Raw genomic sequence first — 21467 nt, forward strand, 5'->3', positions numbered from 1 at the left:
TTTGATAAAACAGTCAAATAAATGTACCAGATCGGCAGTGTCTCATCACTGGGTTGGATCCAGCCAGTTTTTCTACTCAGTCCCATGCGGCAGTGCCTTTAGGGCACTCTTTTCCACCATAAGATGGGAAAGCTTATGAAAAAGCATAAACTTCAAGCAGTATTCAGACCCACCCGAAAAATACAACAGATGCTACGATCAGCAAAAGACAGTAGAGACCCCCTCACCTCTGCAGGAGTATACCGTATACCCTGCAGCTGTGGACAAGTTTACATCGGGACCACAAAGCATAGCATCCAGACAAGAATAAAAGAACATGAAAGACACTGCAGACTTGGACAACCTGAAAAATCAGAAGTGGCTGAACATAGCCTAACTCAAACAGGGCACAGTATCTTATTCCAGGACACCAAAATACTGGACTACACTTCCAACTACTTTGTCAGACTGCACAGGGAAGCCATTGAAATTCACAAGCATAAGCAAAACTTCAACAGGAAAGAAGAAACCTTAAGAATGAACCGAGCGTGGTTTCCAGTTCTGAAAAACACCAGGCTAACAAAACACTCTATACTCAACAATAGCCCTGCAGAGAAGATTAGCACATCAAGCCCCAATCCATATGCAAAAGAACCTCCTCAGGATACAGTGAAGCCTCCCACCATTAGCATTCCACACCCTGGGAAACTCTTACAGGATGACTCAGCTCAACCCCACCCCTCCTGAGTAGATACAAATGACCTGCCAACATCTTTTCCACACCGTGACACTGAGAGATCTCTGTCTTTTGGTGCTACACCTCTGAAGATGTCAGCCACAGCTGCTGGCGAAACGTCAGGAACTACAGTGCCAAGACCACAGCAATACAGCCCGGAAAACCCACAACAACCATGGGAGTGAATGCAGTTTAGACTGACAGAGCAGAGAGAAAGGTTTTCAGTGAGAAGAAAGCAGGCTAGCTGTGTGCTGCCTAAGTATATTGAAATATTCATGACAGAAATATGACCTGTGTGGAACCTGACTGAGCATGTTTGTGAAAGGACACTCAGTCAGGGAAAGGGAGGCCAGCTGTGTGCTGCCTGAGCAGGTTTCATATTTCTGTGAATGAGAGTCAGAGGAAAGCAGGCTGGCTGTGTGCAGCCTGAGGAGTTTAAGCATTTCTGTGAGACAAATACTGAGTTAGAGAAAAACTGTGTGTGAAGCCTTAGAAGAGATCTGTGCAAAGTAACTTTAAGAACTAAGAACTACTTTTATGAAACCAATGCGCTTCTTGAAAAATAAACATTTATTTTGTTTTGTTATATCCCAGAGTAGCTGTCGTTGCTATATCCCATTCCTATCCTCAGGGCCACATAGAACCACGAAGGAGCCTGACGCGTAGGAACGTTACCAAAGGGAAAATTTAAATAAAATATCTTGGAATGAAGTATTCCTGGTGGCAGCAAACTACCCAGAGGGTGTAAGGGAAAGATTAAAAGAAAAATCTACCCCAAAGAAAGTAAAGGTCATAACACTGCATTCCAACAGAAAAGCAGCATAGCAAGGGGAGTGGGGTGGGGTTGGCATCCTATCACTCTGCTTGCATGGAAGCTTTTTTTTTAACGTACAGGTATCTGATTGATTGATTGATTGATTGGATTTATCATCCACTCTACCTGCAAGCGGGCTCAGAGTGGATAAACAACATAATAAAATAGATGCAAGTATAAAGCAGTGGTAGCGGCTCAAATAAGTACTATATTACAAACATCCTAATGCAGCACACACGTTGCACCCTCAAGCTGGAGACCTGCCAAGTGAAGAGCATCCGTCTATTCCCACAGCTTTGTTACCAGCTCATTCTTCCGCAGGTATGAACCAAGCCAAGGACTGTAGGTGGGTGGAGGGATGGCTTGTTTCAGGCAGATCATTCTAGGTAGCTTTGCCAAGCCTGGGTTGGGAAACTCCTGGTGATTTTGGGATGGAGCCTGGGGAAGGGAGGTTTTGGGGAGGGACCTCAGTGGGGTATAACGCCATAGGGTTCACCGTCCAAAGCAGCCACTTCCTCCAGCTTTTGTGATGAAATGGCTGAATTGGAACCCAAACAAAACGGACGTGATGCCGATTGGGAAGGTGGAGATCTTAAAGGACATTGTGGTCTCCACTTTTGATGGGGTCCAGTTGATCCTTGGAGACTCAGAGCCAAGCTATACGTGACGCCTTACACAGGTTGGACACTTGTCAGCTTCCCTCAAGTTTTGATGGGAAATGTAGGCATCCTGGTCTTGCAGCTGTAATGGAGAGCCAAGCTGTAAAACCTGGACGCCTACATTTCCCATCAAAACTTGCGGTAAGCTGACAAGTGTCCAACCCATGTCAGGCGTCACTTGTAGCTTGGCTGCAGGTTAAGATCCTGCGGGTTATACGGGATCCAGCATTGCTGCAAGAGAAACAAGTTAATGCAGCTGCTAAAATGCCTTCTTCAAACTCATTGGAAGATGGCCCCCGTATTTTGACATGGCCTACCTTGCCACCTGCATCTACGCCATGGTAACATCAAGGCTAGACTACTGTAATGCACTCTGCATGGATCTCCCCTCAAAGTCAACTTGGAGACTCCAGTCGGTGCAGAATGCCACAGCTCAGCTATTATCAGGAGCTGGGCAGTGTATACATATCACTCCCATTCTGCAGTCTCTTCATTGGCTACCCATCAGTTACTAGGGTCAATTCAGGTGCCACCCTGCAAGCGGGCAAAATAAATGATGGCCCATATATGTGCACTTGGTGTTCTGCCTCCCTCTTTACAACAATAACATTCGATTTATATACCACCCTTCAGGATAACAATGTCCACTCAGAGCAGTTTTCAAAGTATATTACTATTATCCCCACAACAAAACACCCTGTGAGGTGGGTGGGGCTGAGAGAGCTCCAAGAAGCTGACCCAAGCTGACCCAAGGTCACCCAGCTAGCTTCAAGCAGAAGAGTGGGGATTAAGAATCAAACCCGGTTCTCCAGATTACAGTCCTGCTGCTCTTAACCACTACACCAAACTGGCTCTCTTATGGAATGGCTTGGCTGATGAAGTTAGGAAAACTCCCGTTTTCTCCTGGCTTTCCACAAACTATGCAAAACTTAATTATTCAGGAGGCTCTTTTTACACAGGTAGGAAGACCGTACTGCAAGGAAATGGTTCAAAGAGATGCATTGGGAAAGGGATAGGAACTGTAGACTACTCTACTGGATACTGTCCATTTATGTAAGTATGCACCTACTGTGAAATTTCTGCATTGTTCAACATGTCACGTTTAATCGCTTATGCTTGGTTTCAGCTCTGTATCAGATTTCTGCTTGTGTAACCCTCATGAGCTAATTTGGTTTAGTAGGGCGGGTTTAGTATCTGGAGCCCAGCAGCTGAGGAAGAGGCTGGCTGCTGGGAGCTTGATAATACTTTACATGCTCTTATTTCCATGAATAAGGTAATCAGAAACATGTTATATGTGAACAATAATAACTAAAAGTGATGTATGAGTGTTATAATTAGTGGGTATTATTATTGGAATTATATTATTCTTGCAGGGCTGTAATTCCCCAAGAAGGGGACAGAAGCCCGAGTTCCAGTTGCTGCAAATTGGAGGGATTGTGGCAAAGGATTCTATAACTTGGTGGGCTCCAATGAGTTGAACTTGCTTACCTTGAGTGCTTTCAAAGACATTGCTGGCTGAAAGTTTCTGTTTGTGTTGCACTTATGAATTTGGTTAAAGAAAATAAAAACCCAGTTGCATTCTTACATGTGTGAAAGTCTGCTTCCTAAATTACAATAGAGGTTACACGCATCCAGATTTCTGCAATCCAAATCCTATTGCATCGTCCGTAAGATGTCCGAGATGTCGATTGCATTGACTGTGTAATCCGCCTCATTTCTCAGTGAGAAAGGTGGATTATTTATTTATTTATTTATTTATATTCCGCCTTTCTTACTGAGACTCAAGGCGGATTACATAGTGTGAGATTAGTACAATCAGTATCAAGGACATTTCCATAAACAATGTCATCGGATTTTACAAAGATATAGCCTTAGCAAGGATCCAATACAAAGCTGAAGAATTGCTGAAACAGAACATAATCAATTCTCGGACTGACATTAGATAACATGAAGCATAAAGGTAGTATATAGGAGTACATATTCAAAACAACAGATATGTACGGCAACCTAGTGGTGAAGTCTATGGTCCCTAACTCATTAGCGAAGCATCTGAGACCCCCTCCCTACTATACAGCCCTCCTATCTGAGTAAAAAGCCTTTTTGAATAATTCGGTTTTGCATTGTTTGTGGAAAGCCAGGAGCTTAGGCGCTCTCCTGGCTTTCTGCCAGGATTACACACACACACACACACACACACACACACACACAAACAAACAAACAAACAAACAAACAAACAAACAAACAAACAAACAAACAAACAAACAAACAAACAAACAAACAAACAAACAAACACAAAATCTCTGTTGTATGGAGATGGAGTGTAATTCCAAGAGATCGCAAGGCCCCACCGGAAGGTTGGCTACTCTAGGCCTGGAGCTGTGGTTGGACTGGCTGATCAGAAATAGCATAGGCCTGAATAAGGAGATTGCCTTGGGAAAGGGCCCTTCTGCTAAAATAATTGTCCGGTATGGGCAGCTACAATTTTTGGTTTTGTATTCTTGTTTTTTTACTAAAATGAAATCTGTGGGGATGGAGTGCTGCCCCACCTAACCATATCTCCGAGCATCGCTCACGGAAGGGCTCAGCCCCCTCTACACAGAAGTGGGATTAGGGTTGCCAGCCTCCGGGTGGTGGCTGGAGATCTCCCGGAACTACAACTGGTCTTAGAGTTGCCAGCCTCTAGGCAGTGGCTGGAGATCCCCCGGAATTACAACTGGTCTCCAGGCCACAGTTCACCTGGAGAAAATGGCTACTTTGGGGAGTGGAGTCTATGGAATTATGCCGTGCCAAGGTCCTTTTCCTCCACAAACCCCACTTTCTCCAGGTTTCTTCAGGTTTCACCCCCCAGATCTCCAGGAATTTCCCAACTTGGAGCTGGCAACCCTAAATGGGATTGCCGTGGTAAAGGTACTCACTCAGTGCTCTTTCTAAAAAGTGCCAAAAGGTTGCACTGATTTCCACCAATTCCCCCCACAGGACGCGGGAGGGCCTCCCTGTAAAGGCCCTCCTTGTACTCAGTACTGGTGGCGAGTAGTGTCCCTCTAGGGTTGCCAGCTCCGGGTTGGGAAATTCCTGGAGATTTAAGGGATGGAGCTTGGAGAGGGCAGGGGTTGGGGAGGGGAGTGACCATAGCAGTGTATAAAGCCATATAATTCACCGTCTGAAGCTTCCATTTTCTCCAGGGGAACTGATCTCTATGACCTGAAGATCAGCTGTAATTCCAGGAGATCGCCAGCCCCCACCTGGAGGCTGGCAACCCTACCCCACAGAAGCCCCAAGGCACGAACTCAACAGTTTGTCTGCAGAACCTAAGCAAAACAACCAAGCGATTTGTGACACCCGAAAGCCTGAAGCCGCCTCAAATGATGTGGAAAAGTGGGGTGTAAACACATACAAATAAATTAACACATTTATGATGGGCACGTAAGCTTTTGCGAGCCAGGCTTACTTTTGTCAAATGCACTCCATGTTAACGGTCAGTTGGGGACACTGAACTGGGTGGAAAGGCAGCATAGAAGTTTTTTAAATAAAGACCGCCATTAAGCCCGTTGCAGATACTCAGGGAGGTGGAAATTCTCTCCCAACTAACTGATGTGTTTGGCCATTAAACAGGAGTAGTTGCATACTGGAGACCTTGAAGCTACGCACTGGTGTAAGATCCAGAGGAGTTCGCCGTGTTAGTCTGTAGTTGCAAAATAGTAAAGAGTCCAGTAGCACCTTTAAGACTAACCAACTGTATTGTAGCATAAGCTTTCGAGAACCACAGCTCTCTTCCTCAGATGCATGGAGCTGTGGTTCTCGAAAGCTTATGCTACGATAAAGCTGGTTAGTCTTAAAGGTGATACAGGACTCTTTACTACATTGGTGTAAGTAAACCCAGCTGCCCTGAGAACACTCAAAGCACATGGGATATTTGTACACAAGGTGCAAAGTCTGAGCAGAGCAGGATTTGGGGAAGGACTTTGGAAGCATATAACGCCAGAGTCCACCTTCCAAAGCAACTACTTTTTTCCCCAGAGGAACTGACTATGTAGTCTGGAGGCCATTTCTAATTCTGGGAAATCTCCAGGCTCTACCTGGAGGTTGGTATGGCTATGAACCAGGAGGAAAGAGCCAGATATGAGCTTCCAGTATTTGCAGGGAGCCAGCCTGCGTGCTTGGTGCAGGGTGCAAATGGAATGTAACAGCATACATACATGTATTGCATTTTTTATTTAAAATCGTCTTTATCCCTGCATTTTGGCCTTAAATAAAAAGCACCCATCCCAACGGCAACAAGCATGTCTATATTTTGTTTGCGTATTGCATCTCCCTGGCAGTATTGTGTACTGCTGTTATTTTTGAGGATTCTAGAAGTACTTCAGAAATTAGTTTTTTAAAAGGAGAAAAATGGATTTCGAAAAAAGAAAAAAAGCACACCAGCTAGCAGAGGATGGTTTCGATCCATCGACCTCTGGGTTATGGGCCCAGCACGCTTCCGCTGCGCCACTCTGCTACTTGTAACATTTTCTTTCCATCACGACTCTATAAAGATTCTAAAAGGCTGCACGCATGCGTCCAACACAAGAAATTATTCTTTCTTGTCTCCACTTCCTTCTCTCCCCCTATCGGTCGCCAAGCTGCTGCGCTTCGGATCACACGCGTGCGCACTCATCAACCTGGTTTGCCCCGCCCGCCCCTTTCCCCTCACCCCTCTCATTGGTCATAATTCCCGCTCCCGACTTTTTGATTGGTTGACATATTCTCAATGCCTTAGAGGGAGGGGGGGGAATTCAGGCCATAGGCAGAGCGATTGGAATGATTGATTGTTAGACAGAACCAATGGAACAAAAGAAGTTCGGCGAGGAAGGCGGGCTGTTCACATGCGATTGGCGTAGGCGGGAAAGGGGAGGCGGTCACCAATAGAAACAGCGGTTGTTGCGGGCGTTATCCAATCACGACGACGCTTGTTACGGGGTGAGAGTCGAAGTAGGCCGGGCGGCTTTTTCTCGTTTTTTTCTTCAGCGGGAGCGGCGGCGGTTATTGTTCGGCGGAACCATGAGGCGAGGAGAGGGCGCTGGACGGCCTGGGCGGGGAGGAAGGGCGGGAGAGAGAAAGGGCGAGGGGAGGTGGCGGCGCTACTGCAGGCAGGCGGGAAAGTGGTGGCTATTAATCTTAATGGAAGAGAGGGAGGGATCCTCCATGTGCCGAGGCAGTCTATCGCTCGTGCTGGGGACAGGCCACTGGCTACGTAGACAGTCCTTGTTTTGTGTCTTTTTCGTAACAGGAAGGCAAGATATAAGGTCCCTCCCCCGGGTTGCCAACTCCGGGTTGGGAAATTCCTGGAGATTTGGGGGGTAGACCTTACGAAGGCAGGGGTGAGACTTCAGCGGGTATACTGCTGTAGAGCTCAGCCTCCACGCAGCCATTTTCTCCAGGGGAAGTGATCCCTGTGGCCTGGAGATCGATTGTAATCCCGGGAGATCTCCAGTCACCACCTGAGGTTGGCAACGCGTGGTGACTGAGACCGGGTTGGGGGGGGAACTCCACCCCCCGGGACTGCAGGGGAGCAGGCAGGGGTACACCGTACAGGCCATTGCAACCTACTCTTCCCTGATTTCAGCGAGCTTAGATGCGAGTGCTTAGGATTGTTCTGTTAATTCACCGAATTTGTGGGATTTCAGCATTTATAGACGAGGGCGAGGCAGGGTGTCCTTTCACAAGTCCTGCTTGCACGAATTAAGTGAGCCCCTGTGCATCTCCTGCTTGTAGGACATGCCTGTCTCTAAAGCCCTGTTCACAAGTTACACTGAATGCAGGCACCATCTACTTGCAGGGCACACTTGGTTTTTCTTTATATGTTCCATGCAGGTAGAGCTGAACGTGTGAACCAAACCCCATATTTATCCAGGTTCTGGTTCCCGATTTCAGTTGCAAAATGAGTAAGAGCACGCTTTTATAACAGCAACAGTGTGCTTATATACTGTTAGATTAGTGCCCATGTAGAGCAGCGAAGAAAGTTGGTGTTGTTATTATCCCCACGAGGCAGCTGGGGTTGAGTGGCTTACCCAAGGCCACCTGCTGAGTTCATGGCAGCAGTGGGACTCGAACCCAGTGCTGATTTGCAGCCCAACTCCTGTGTTGGCTCATTCTTACAGATGTACTCATGTGCATGCATTCACTGTAACATATGAACAGGGCTTAAGGAATGGGTCGACATGCATTCTCTTTGCAAGTGAAATCAAATTACCAGTATCTGCATAAATGTGTGGTTTGTGTTGCATGTTCAGCTGTACACATGTCTAATGTGAGACTTAGTTAACCCCTGTAAAAAATCATGTGTACACTGCATTGATCGTGTGTTCGCTGGAACTTGTGAATGGAGATAGAGTGGGAGAGTTTCCATGGTGTACATGTGTACTCTTTAGTTGCCCATAAGCTCTCCATTGGAGGGTGAAGGAAAGAGATTTAGGCCTAGGTGGGGGTAAGATGGACGTGTGGAAGGGTGTCTTATAGGTGAGGCAGTATGGCAGAACATGGGACCTGGAAATGCTGGCATTCAGGGGAAGAGGCCTCAGTCGGGGTTCCATAAGAAAACAGAGATTAAAAATGAGTAGCATTATTCAAGAAGGGCGCCTTAAGGTTTCATTGTGCATGTGGGTTCTAAGCAGCCCTTTGGGGAGTGGGGAGGAGGCGCCAAATGATGCAGGAGGGGTGGGGAATAAGCTGCCTATAAATGGGTTCCCATGGGAAATACAGAGAAGGATAGAAGCTTGGAAGAAGCTGGGACTGCGGAGCATGTGAGTTTATGGCATTTCCCTTGGGACCAGAGAGAGAGAGAGAGAGAGAGAGTAAGTGGTGCTGCATATGGGGGGCAGGTATGGCCCCTATTTTGGCTGAACAGAGCTCTTTCTCCTTCCTACGTTCCTTTCAGGGGCGACAGAGGCCGTGGTCGTGGCGGGCGCTTTGGTTCTCGTGGAGGTCCTGGCAGCGGGTAAGTCCGGCATGGACCGTGGGGTCCTCCAGGAGCATAAAGCTGCAGCCGTTTGAAACTCTGAAATCCTTAGAGAGGCCCATTTTGGCTCTCACCACCCAAGGAAACAGTTCCCCCAGTCACAGTGGTGTTGAGATACCTCTGAGCAGTGGGGAAGTCAGTGCTGCTAACAAAAGGAGTTTGGTCCTACCTCATCACTCGGCTTTGTCCTCGCTCCCGTCTGTTGCTCAGCTGGCCTTGGAGCCTTGCAGGATGTGGGGCTCTCGCTTTGCTGAGGATGTTGGCCACAGCTTCTTGTTTGAGGGGCCTTGTCTACTCTGCTGTGGAAGATATCACCTTCCAATTGCTGCACACAGTGCTATTTATAACTTGCTGACCTCCTGGTCCCCTCCTCAGCGCCTTCCAGCTGTGCCTGTCAGGCTACTTGAACGAGGAATCCCTGCTCACTTGTGGGATGTGTGCAGGGCCCAATCCTTACTGGCCTTAATCTCCATTTCTACCTTGTATGTGGAGTTTCCGGTACAAAATTGAGAAAGCAAATGTGGCCTCGGTGTTGTCTGCATTGCCAGGCAATGTAGTAGGATGTTTGTAGAGCTCACCCTTCCAGTGTGGCTTAATTTAAATCACCAATGGCTAATTGAATCATTAATTTAAATTTTTTTTTAAAGTATGATTTTGATGCTTAAATAAATGTACTAATTTTTGCTGTGACCATAGATTAATATTGACTTAAAGTTGAGGTCTGCGAAGTTTCTTAGCTATTGAACTTCAATATTTCTTGTTCATTTTAGGAAAACTATATACAGTGTATTGCTTATAGTAGTATTCTTTATTACAGCGCTTAGCCAGTAATGTATTGCTTATAGATAGCTAACTTAATACTCAGGACCTCAGAGCCTCTTTTAAAACCTATGTCCGTGGCAAGGTTTTGTAGACAGGTGCAGTTTGGAATTTGTGCTGCTTTAGCTTTCTCTTTCTCCTCTCCTTCCACAAAAAGGTAAATCCTTACCATCAGAAACAAGTGTTACTAGAAATCAGGTGTAAAACGCCACCTATCTATGGCTGGCAACGCCTGGGGTATGTGCCAGTCCCCAAACCCAGTAGAAAACCATAATCTAAGTGTAATAAAAGTAGTCTTGCACAGTTCATTAATAAGATGAAAAAATCAGTGTGTGTGTTGCGGTAAGTTCAGGGTTTGCTTAAAATGGCTTATTTAAAAAAAAACTTATTTTTTCATTTAGTACATTTTTATCCCACCCTTTGTACATTATTCTTTGTTTCTCTATTTTACCCACACAACAGTCCTGTGAGGTAGTTTAGGCTGGGAGAGCGCATGAGTGGCAGAATGGAGAGTTCAACCAGGGTCTCCCACATCTTAACTTGACATACTAACTAATACACACTTTAAATTGTGTTTTGTCTACCCTTGTACCTTCTGATATACTGATTCTTGGTCCCTTTTTTTCTTGGTGCTGTGTCCTTATGTTCCAGTTACTGGCAGAAGAAACTGATTCACTGCCTAATTTAGCTTTGCATGGATCTTAAAACGTTTACTTGCGATATGTCGCTGTGTTGGTTAAAAAGGAGGCTGGAGACTGCTTGATCGGGAGGATCTGTTGTTTGTAATGAATGTGGTTGAAACGTTCCGCTGCACAGAAGTGACAACAAAAGTTCCTTGGGGGTTGTTGTCTCTTGTGTGTGTGTGTGTGTGTGTGTGTGTGTGTATTAAATTGGAAATTTCTGGTGCCCCTTCCCTCCCAGCCATTAGTGGAATGGCAGAATTGCTGCTTAATTCACTCTGCCTCTTTTCTGAGGGAAGTGCTGGGTGGGTTGTTGCTTCCATAAACTGATGGTAGGAAACAGTGACTTGGTCTGGAGACAAAAATGAACCATAGAAGCAGCCTGATTGCATTGGGTTTGGTCTCGGCCAGCTTCACGTGCATATTTATAAGGAGGCCCCGTTGAACCTGGAGTGGGTTGTGTCTGATTATATGTGCAGAGAATCAGTTTCAAATTCTTCCTGACTGAAGGCTTTGGGTGAGAGGGTAAATTGTGTGTTCTGTAAAATCTGGCCTGGGCTTACCCTTTTTCTACTTAACTGTATTCCAGGTTCCGACCCTTTGTGCCACACATCCCATTTGACTTCTACGTGGTAAGCATGCCTAATGCATAATTGACAGCAAAGCACCCCCCTCCCCCAATTTCTTGGAAATTTAAAAGCGGCAACCTCTGGCAAATTCAGGAGCACTCTGGGTAGAGTTGGAGTTAGTACATTATTCCTCTCCACTTTCCATTGAAAGGTCTGATTGTTTCCAGGAGCAGTTTTTGGATAGCTTTGGAATAGGCTGTGGCAGACTAGCAGCTAAGTTAGGGTTGATGACCCTGAGGCTTGGAAAAAACATCTCTGATTCTCTGGCCTCAGAATCAAGCATTTGGGTGCTAATGTCACTGTTTCAGCCATGTTATTCTGTAGCTGCAAAATAGTAGAGTCCAGTAGCACCTTTAAGACTAACCAACTTTATTGTAGCATAAGCTTTCGAGAACTACATCTCTCTTCATCAGATGCAGCATCTGACGAAGAGAGCTGTGGTTCTCGAAAGCTTATGCTACAATAAAGTTGGTTAGTCTTAAAGGTACTACTGGACTCTTTACTAATGTCACTGTTGGTGTTGATTTATTTATATTTCCTGAAATGATTTGTATCTTTCTCGGCCAAAACAGTTGTTCAAAACGGCTAACAAATAAAAACATGTCACTAAAACAATGCAAATTAAATTTATAATAAATACTCAGTGAGAATTGGTGTGCCCACGGAAAGTGATCATGAGTGTGGGCCTCCCAGATGTGTTAGGCCCTCTGGATCTTTATTTCTTTACCTCCCTCCTTCCTTCCCTCAGATCTGTTTTTATATTTATTGATTCTTGAGGAGAGGTGGTAGGAGACCACTACCGTTGATGCCGGTTTCACGTGTGCTGTTTGCCATTTTAGTTTGGAATTGCTGAGTGGTCAAGATGCATTCATGCACCCCCTTAAGTGATACCACTGCAGACCGACCCAGTGCTGTGTTACTGTCTACGCTTTAATAAAAATGTTTCCCTACCTTCAGTGTGAGATGGCTTTCCCACGTGTCAAGCCAGCCCCGGACGAGACTGCTTTCAGCGAAGCCTTGCTGAAGAGAAACCAAGATCTTGCTCCAACTTCAGCCGAACAAGTGAGTCCTGCCTGCGTGCGTATCGTGCTGTTGCCGGGTTAAAATGTTCTGAGGCTTTTCAGGGCTGGTGGCAACCACTCCAGTGGGCTTGGATTGATTTGGTTCTTTTGTATAGTGGCTGAGCTGCATTTGCAGTTCCTGTATAAGAATACTCAAAGGGCTGTACATAATGAAAGCAAAGGTGGGGGGGGATGTCTATTAAATGCAAGAATCACCCTCCATAAGACCTTTAAACAGTCTAAAATAAAATGAGTGACACCAGGACAAAATCATACCATTAACAATAGCCAGAGTTTTTTGGGGGGCGGGGTGGGATATGCATATGTGCAAAAGTCTCCCTCTCTGTGTCCTGATTTTGTTACATGAGGCATTTGATGGTGCTTATCTTAAATTCCCATTTAACTTCTTTATTTTTAGTTTTTTGTGATAACTGAGGGACATACTCTGGGCTGGATCTTCTAGGTCCGTTTCACAAATGGTGGCCCTTTCTCTTGGCACAAGAAGGTTTTCTTGTGCACTGAGGAAAAGTGCTGCGATTAATGGAACAGAACTGCAGGGGTGCCACCCATTTTTTGAATCGCGTACTTCAGGAACGAAGTCCAAAGAATAATGATAACTGAAGGTCCATTTCCTTTTTTCCCCTCCTAGGCTTCTATCCTCTCTTTGGTGACCAAGATCAACAATGTGATAGATAACTTGATTGTGGCGCCTGGAACATTTGAAGTGGTGAGTCTTACCCCCTACCCGGTTCATTAAGGCAACATCTGCATTAGGGTTGGCCGGCTAGGATTTCTCTCTTTCTCTCTCTGCTTACATCACCGTGGAGCCAAGCCAGAATACCCTACATTTTATGCATTGGTAGGGCTAGAAATATTCGTTGGTGGTCAGAATCTATTTGATTTATGAAAAACTGCATAGCACTCGATATATGGATGGGCGGCGTGCCTATGTAAACGTTGACGAGAACTTGCTGGTATTTTGATGAGAGATTGCTCGCGCGTTGGATCCTACTTTCGTCTTCAGAGCCTTCTTCTATTGCTCTTCTGGAGGAAAGGGCTCTTCCTCTGCCAGATGCTCTGCACTTAAACTAAGTGGATTGGTAAGACCCAGCTCGACGTTAAAGGTTCTGGTTGATGGAAAGAGAGCATTCTTGAAAACAAAATGATGTCCTCTAACCCCTGTCTCCTAGATGGAATCCTCAGCTTCACTAGTTTTCACCTTTTCCGTATTTGGGTTCTCCTTTGAACTTCCAGGGACATCAGTGAGTCGCCAGCATGTGACAGGAAGTAACATCGGTCACATTGACCTTTGCTGAAAAGGAATCTTATTCCTTTTGTCTGCATTGGCAGTTAATCCTATCAAGCAGCAGCAGCAACCCTCCCACCAACAAACAGTGGCTCTCTTAAGGACTTAGATCCAGAGGAGTTAGCCGTGTTAGTCTGTAGTCGCAAGATAGTAAAGAGTCCGGTAGCACCTTTAAAACGAACCAACTTTATTGTAGCACAAGCATTCGAGAACCTCAGCTCCATGCATCTGATGAAGAGAGCTGTGGTTCCACAAGCTTATGCTACAATAAAGCTGGTTAGTCTTAAAGGTGCCACTGGACTCTTTCCTCTAAGGACTTGTGACTGCAGCACGTTGGGACACAGGATCCACTCGAGGGTCCCAACTCATGGACTGAAGACCCTGCTTTACATACCGTTTTATTACGGTCAGGAATCCAGGCTTCAGAGTACCGAAAGCCTAATCTTTTGGGTTATATTAGTAGCTCCGTGGGATTCTTGTCAGCCCATGTGACATGGAGCCGAGAGGCATCCCAACCCCTGCTTCTGCTTTTTCCTTGCCAGCAAATCGAAGAGGTGCGCCAGGTGGGGTCTTACAAGAAGGGGACCATGATGACAGGGCACAACGTGGCCGACCTGGTGGTGATCCTGAAAATCTTGCCCACACGTAAGTGCATTTGTGGGCAGCGGGGGCGGCACTGTGGCTGAGCATTGCGTCGAGGGTTGCTGACCCTTCCCCTTCCTTCTGCAGTGGAAGCTGTCGCTGCCTTGGGAAACAAAGTGGTGGAGAGCCTGAGAGCACAAGACCCTACCGAAGGTTGGTCCGTGGTGGTCTGGAGTTAAATGCCTCTTCTCTCTCCCTTCCGCTCCCCCTGGGTGCACAGGGCAGTTGGTAATTAGGTCAGCATAAAGACCTACTAGCTTCATCAGTAGGGACAGAAGAAGCCTGGATGACGCCAGCTCCCATTCCCAAAGCTGAGAGTTGTTGGGTGAAGTCTAGTTTCATCTTTGTAACATTAAGCCTGAAATACTTGAGCCAGACTGCGACTTAGGAGGAAGCTTTAAACAATAAATTAAAACAATACGTCCATCCATAGTCACTGGCCAGTCTCACCTCGAGCTGAAAGCTTTCCCATAACTGCGATTATTTCTGGAAGGAATCTGTGATAACCTTCATAACTAACTTGGTTTTGGTCCCCCTCAGTACTGACGATGCTCACCAACGAGACAGGCTTTGAAATCAGCTCCGCTGACGCGACGGTGAAGATCCTCATCACAACCGTGCCTCCCAACCTCCGCAAGCTGGATCTGGAGTTACACTGTAAGGGAATTGCTTGGCTTTTCGGAGAAGGGGTGGGTGGGAAGAGCTCGCTCACACAGCAACAGCTCTGTTGGGTTGGGGCCGTAGGGGAGAAGGATGCAGTGACAGAACGTACAGACTGTTTGCAGTGGGATTGGGGTGTGCCCTCCGTTTCATATTCGGGACCGTTCCACTTCTGACCTGGCTTCGATTTGCACTGACGTGGCTTTGGTTTTTGTCTCTCTCTGCCCCAAGTGGATATCAAAGTCTTGCAGAGTGCACTGGCAGCCATCCGGCATGCTCGTTGGTTTGAAGAAAATGCCTCTCAGTCCACGTAAGTCTTGGTGCCTTTGCATGGCTGGGAGGAAAATTATATTTTGCAGAGGGAAATGGGGGGGAAAATTGCTTCGCTTCTGCTTCCTGGTTGACTTGGGAGACAAGAATAAATCCTCACTGAAATTCTCTCAAGAGATTTCTTCCATCAGAGCTCTGCCGTTCTGTCTGAATTTGCATTTTTGTAAGAAGTCATATGCAAATATCTAAGATCTATTCACGTGATAGCACAAACAAACGATAATTGGTCTGATGCTTCATTGAATATTCATAGTTTCTATTGTATAACCTTCCGGTTAGTAAAAAATGACGTTCTACTCAAACTTGCAAAACAGAACTATAAATCTCTGAGAAATGTCAGAAAAAAATTAAAGAGATCACTATTGGTTGAATCTCTGATAGAGGAACATTAATCCCGATAGAGTCCACTATTTTAATTAACTGTCAAAAGATTAAAGCACACCTGTTAGAATTACCTAACATTCTGGGGGAAAAAAAACACAAGACAGTTCGTGCAAAGTTTGAAAGTTCATCTAGAATACAAGTACATGGCCTAGTATTGCTCAATATTGATGATTGTCATGTGCTTTTATCTATATTGGTGCAATAAGGCCACCCTTCTAGCTTTCTCCTGCAAGGGTAAATGCCAAGTCTTTGGTGTGTCTTATTTTTCAAGAATCTGGGTCGTGCCGGCCTCTTCTCCTCACTGTTCTTGATCCACTTCTACTTGTATCAAAGTTGTGTTCATCCCAGGACTTACGCACCGTTACACTTTTTAAGTTAGAGGGCTTCCTTGGTATAGTGACAGCGGAGCCAGAAGAACGGGGAGAGCTTGTATTTTGTACTGCTTTCGCAGACAGACTCTCCTCTTCTATATAAATCAGTATAGTGACAATTTACTAGAGTGCTAATATGTTACCCTGCTGCTATCAGACGGAACCAGAACCTTAGAAAAAAACTCTTACGTGGTTTAATACTGTATGGTCGCCCCCAAGGAAGCATCTTTTGCGAAACGAATGAAGCTAGCCATTGGTCGGGCAGAACTATTCCCACTCTGTTCAGAGCTTCAATTCAGGCATTTGAGGAAGTTCTCTATTGACTGTGTGGAAAGGAACTGTTGAGGATATTGGTGGTTCTCACTATGTCATACTGGCTCCTGAACCGTGGCAGTGTGCCTATATTTTTCCTTCAAACTATTTGCCGTGGGAATGTGTACAATTAGGAATTGTTGTGGATTCTGATTGCTGTGCATTGAACATTTTAATTTATTGATATAAGGAATATTTTTGTGTATACATCGGAATAGATTGCTTGTAACATATTCTGGTATAATAATTTGTATATGAAAAATTGCACTGTTGCATATTAGCACTCTAGTAAATTGTTAACTATAATACTAATTTATATAGAAGAGGAGAGTCTGTTGTCTGTAGCTTCACATTCTCTCAAGGGTATGCCTCTCCTGGTGTATTCTGTGCTGCTTCCACCAAACCATACGCTGCGTTCTATAATCTGTAACAGAGATGGGCGAATCACAGCCCAGGATGCGGATTGGGCCCACAAGAGCTGTTCTTCTGGTCCTTGGTCTGTCTGTCAGGAGCTCAGTTGCAGCACTGGCACAGAGCAGCAGCGCTGCTGAAAAACAGCTTGTGGCCCACTAAGAGCTTCAGAACGGGAGGGAGGGACGCATCTGGGGCTGTGTCAGCTTTTGAGAGCTCTGAATTGGACCCTGGGTCTTCCGGAGCTAGCATCCCACTCAGACCCTACAAAGAGCGGGCAGGCGCCTGCCTAGATGTGGCCCTTGGGCTGAACGTTTTAATTACGTATTTGTTATTTGCTTTTCTCTCTGAAATTCGAGGTGGATTACACAGCGCAATCAGTAGGTTGAGGAATAGCTAATAAACAATGTAATAGGACTAGGATTCAGAAATCTGAAATGAGGCGTATTTTATTTTTATTTATTTATTTGATTTTTAGCCCGCCCTCCCCGTGAATGGGCTCAGTGAGCATTTGAAATATAAATGGATCATAGTTATCAGATGGTGGACCCCTCTAGTTTTCCCAATTATAGCAGAAACAAACCAAGGGGAGTGGGTGGGGGCCATCGTGTGATAATATTCTGGTGACGGTGCTTATAGGGGGGCAGATGACTTTGTACAAACACGACATGTTAAACAATGCAAGAAAATGGCACTGCACACGCAGAAGTATAATGTAGTGAGAGCAAGATAAAAACACAGCAATAGATAATACATATTAGTAGTATAGTCCACAGTTCCGTTCCTTCATTATCAAGCATTTTCTTGAATTTTTCTATTATGATGCAGTCCTGTTTCCTTTATAAAAACGCCCTCCTGAACAGTTCTATTTTACATAATTTGTGGAAAACCTAAAGCGTGGGAGGCCTTCCTGACCTCCTCAGGCGGGCCATTCGATAGGGTGGGGGCCACCACAGAGAAGGCATGCGTACGGGCAGTGGTTGTTCTTGATGCGCCCCTCTGGCCTAGGAAAAGTACCTCACTTCTCTGCCTTTCTCTGCCAGGGTGAAGGTCCTGATCCGTCTGCTGAAGGACCTCAGGATGCGGTTCCCAGGCTTTGAGCCCCTCACGCCCTGGATCCTTGACCTGCTTGTATGTGGAGGGGGTGGGAGGGCTGAGGGGGGGGGTTGCCCGTTCCTTCCCCTTTTGCTGCATGTTTCCCTGCCGCTTCCTCAGCTGGTCTGCCAGAGAGCAGTTAGCTGGGGAAGCTTGGAGGTGTGCCGGCAGAGGCTGATTTTTGTTTCTCTGTGTTCTGAAGTACTATGAATGGGAATAGTGTGTGTGTGAGCGCGCGTGTGTGTGTCGAATAAAGAATATAGTGAATATGAAGAGGTTAAGAAAGCCAGGGACGAATAGGGGTGGAATTGTGTCTCTCGTTGAGGATGTTGGGTGAAGTAACAAAGACGGAGTGTTCACATCATGTCTTGCTGAGCTCTGTATTCTCACTGGTTCTAGGGACACTACGCTGTGATGAACAACCCAACCCGGCAGCCTTTGGCTCTTAATGTTGCATACAGGTATGGTTGAAAGGAACTTTGTGCCCCACCCCTGGGAGATCAGGAGGGTTAGAAGGGAGATCTCCCTTGAACTTCTCAGAAGGAGCAGAGGAGTGGTTTCCAGCAGACACGCTGAAGCCGTTATTCCCTGGGGGCTCACAATTCTCCTGTGGCTCCCACTTGGTTTTCCTGGGTGTGTGTTTGTCGTTTGCATCTATCTGTGCACCCTGCCCCTAATCATGTGGAAACTGAGACTTTGGCTTGGAAGCCAATGATAGGCCATTATGCAAACTATAGCTCAGTTTTCCTCAGTTTATGACATTTCCCGTTTCTAAAATCCCCCCCCCAGTCCCTTCATGCTCAGCTCCTTATACATCCATGTCACAGTGTCAGGCCATCTCTTCTGCCAGTGGAACCATAGTAATTGAAGGTGGGTGGACTCATTGCTCTGTGACCCACACAGTGGGGAATCCATGGACTCTGATTCTGTGTTACTGATGATGTGAAAGAAACTTGGAAATCAGAGTTAATACAGTGTTGAGCTTTGTCTCGGTGGTGGTGTTCACTCAGCCGTGGTCATCGGAACAAGCCCTATTTTTAAGTACTCTCGAGCAAATCCTGGTTATTTTCCCATCACGCAACTACACTTCATGGCCTGCACGGTGCCCGTCTGCTCCTAATTACGTTGTTTAACCGGCAGGCGTTGCCTTCAGATCCTGGCAGCGGGGCTTTTCCTTCCCGGCTCTGTCGGCATCACTGACCCCTGCGAGAGCGGGAACTTCCGAGTCCATACGGTTATGACCCTGGAACAGCAGGTAATCCGCATCCCGGGCGGTCCTTGTCACTGCAATTAGCCTATTCAAAACACGATTCTGGAGCCCTCAGACCTTCCTGTACTGCAATCTCAACGTGTGGCCTTGATCAAGCTACCCTTGTAGCCTCTGCTGCCTCCTCATCTTCCTTCACCTCCCAAATTTTGCAACATAGGCTCATTCTGGTCTGTGTTACGAGCCTATTATAAAAATTACCGAGGCAGTGTCCGTACAGTAGATATATAAACGTCCAGGATTACTGTTTTGGGAGTGAGATCCACGCCTTGATCACCTGCTTGTGAACCCCTCCGGCTTCGTTGTGGAATTTGTGATCTGAAGTTTAGAGCCTTGAATTTTTAAAAGCTTCTCTATCCCATATGGATAAGAGGCACCCTCGTGTATGACGATGATGGTGTTTGTGATGTGTACATTTGGGACCTGCAAGGTTTTACCCTACCTGCCTTAGTGATGCTCTCTGAGTGATAAAAGCAGCCAGTACCAGCTGTAGACTGCTGGTACCAGCTGTAGACTATATGTGAGGTAGATACATGTCGCTGATTGTATATGTACGCTCAGCAATGTATTTGCCTGCTGAACTGCATGTCTGGGTCAGGGTGATGTTGGCCCATAACCTGGGAAGCCTTGAAAGTCCCATGAAAAGCAAGGGAAGAGAGGAGTACTATTGACGTAACCTGTTTCTCCCTCTCCTTGCCCTTTAGGACATGGTTTGCTACACAGCTCAAACCCTCGTCCGCATTCTCTCTCACGGAGGCTACAGGAAGATCCTCGGGCAGGAAGGAGATGCCAGTTGTAAGTAGGAACCCTTGGGAATCGGAGCGGGTGTGGGAGGAAGCCTGTATTTAATGGCCGCATTTGCTTCTACATTAGGTGAGCAGGTGGGAAAAACAAAATAAAGGGCAGCAGGGGGGGGTATGCATGAAGCAACGTGGAGTATCCCTATGCAGACTCGGTGCATAGCGTGTTCAAGTTATGGAACCGCAGCGTGGAGTCTTACATCCCACCCTCCTCCTTCCCCCACCCCCCAAAGTTCTTGTAGCAATCTCTGTTTTGCTTTGCAGACCTGGCTACTGAAATGTCCACCTGGGAAGGGGTGATAGTGACCCCATCTGAGAAGGCCTATGAGAAACCACCAGAGAAGAAGGAGGGGGAAGAGGAGGAAGAGAATCAGGAAGAAACCGCGGCCGGGGAAGAGGAAGAGAGCATGGAGACCCAGGAGTGACTTGCTAGGTATGATGTCCGAGGCGGGGATTCATCTGTGAAAGGCCTCCTCCGACACTGAGCGTTTTCTTTTCCCACAATATATCGCTTGTTCCACCACTTTGCATTTCTCCGGCCCCAGCTGGCCTGCTCATTCCACCAATCCCTCCCCCCCCCCCAGGCCAGGCCCTCTTTTCTCCAAGCCAGCTTAATCTCTGTCCCCCAGAACTGACATCTGGGGACAAGAGGTGAGGATCCCTCTGTAGTATTTGTAAATGCCTGGGGCTATTCCTAATCCAGGCTTGTCCAGCCTTTGCACTTACAGCCATAATGGAGGCAGGCTTTGTTCCCTGATGTGGGAATGGGGCAGGGGAAAGGAGAGCGGGTTTGAGGGCTTGTCTGCTTCTGTCTTGCAGTTTGGTTTCTTCCCGTGCCTGTTATGGATGGCTGAAACAGTTTGAAGTTGCAATACTGGACCAAGCCGGTGTCCTTTCCGTGTGTTGTTTCTAATTGTCTTGTTTTTATAGCTCTTGCCATTAAAAAAATTGTTCTTTTCCCCCTTTTAAGTTCTGCTGTCTGTCTGTGGCTTACTGAGGCTCAGTTGCCAGCTTCATAATTTAGTTAGAACCTCCTTGAGGAAGTCTGAAACGGATCACATAAAACAGCAAGCTTTTTAAAAAGCAAGACTCTAATTCCTCTCTTTAAAAAAATTAACAGTTGTACATTGTTAGGCAATTGGCATCCACCCTCAGTAGCAGTCAGACTCTCCATCTACCACGTGTGGCAGAAGGGTACTACGGTGTTGTAAAAGAATCCTGAGCAGCAAAACTAAGCGGTAGCGGGATAGTTCCATAAAGTCGGAAGAACACATCTAGTTCCCTCCTTGTCCGTTTGGGCTGAGCTAAGAGGAGAAAAATATATCTGCCGAGGATGTTCCTAAAGCTATTAACTTCAGCAATAAATCAACTACTATGCTCTCCTATGCTGCCAGCTTTCCATCATGGAAAGTTTTCTAGGAGACGTACTCAAATATCTTTGCCTTGTGGGGGTGGCTACTGTATTATTTAAACTTCTAATATCTTTCCTCCTCGTTTAATCCTACCTCCGTGCTATCA

The 21467-nt window shown here is 46.2% G+C and overlaps 1 protein-coding gene and 1 non-coding gene across 2 annotated transcripts; one reads left to right on the forward strand and one right to left on the reverse strand.

Moving 5' to 3' along the window:
• Positions 1–6611: 6611 nt before the first annotated feature.
• On the reverse strand, positions 6612–6683 carry TRNAM-CAU (transfer RNA methionine (anticodon CAU)). The gene has a single exon. It is a non-coding gene; the product is annotated as a tRNA-Met (tRNA).
• Positions 6684–7150: 467 nt separating this feature from the next.
• On the forward strand, positions 7151–20918 carry ILF2 (interleukin enhancer binding factor 2). Its single transcript, XM_054981210.1, has 15 exons — positions 7151–7230; positions 9102–9161; positions 11271–11313; positions 12268–12372; positions 13021–13098; positions 14220–14322; positions 14407–14472; positions 14860–14976; positions 15211–15289; positions 17831–17918; positions 18282–18343; positions 19023–19137; positions 19854–19944; positions 20214–20382; positions 20769–20918. The coding sequence occupies exons 1-14, from the start codon at positions 7226–7228 to the stop codon at positions 20372–20374; spliced, it is 1173 nt and encodes a 390-aa protein (XP_054837185.1). The 5' UTR covers positions 7151–7225; the 3' UTR covers positions 20375–20382; positions 20769–20918.
• Positions 20919–21467: the final 549 nt, after the last annotated feature.

The sequence above is a fragment of the Eublepharis macularius genome, chromosome 1 (genome assembly GCF_028583425.1).
Source record: "Eublepharis macularius isolate TG4126 chromosome 1, MPM_Emac_v1.0, whole genome shotgun sequence".
NCBI lineage: Eukaryota > Metazoa > Chordata > Lepidosauria > Squamata > Eublepharidae > Eublepharis > Eublepharis macularius.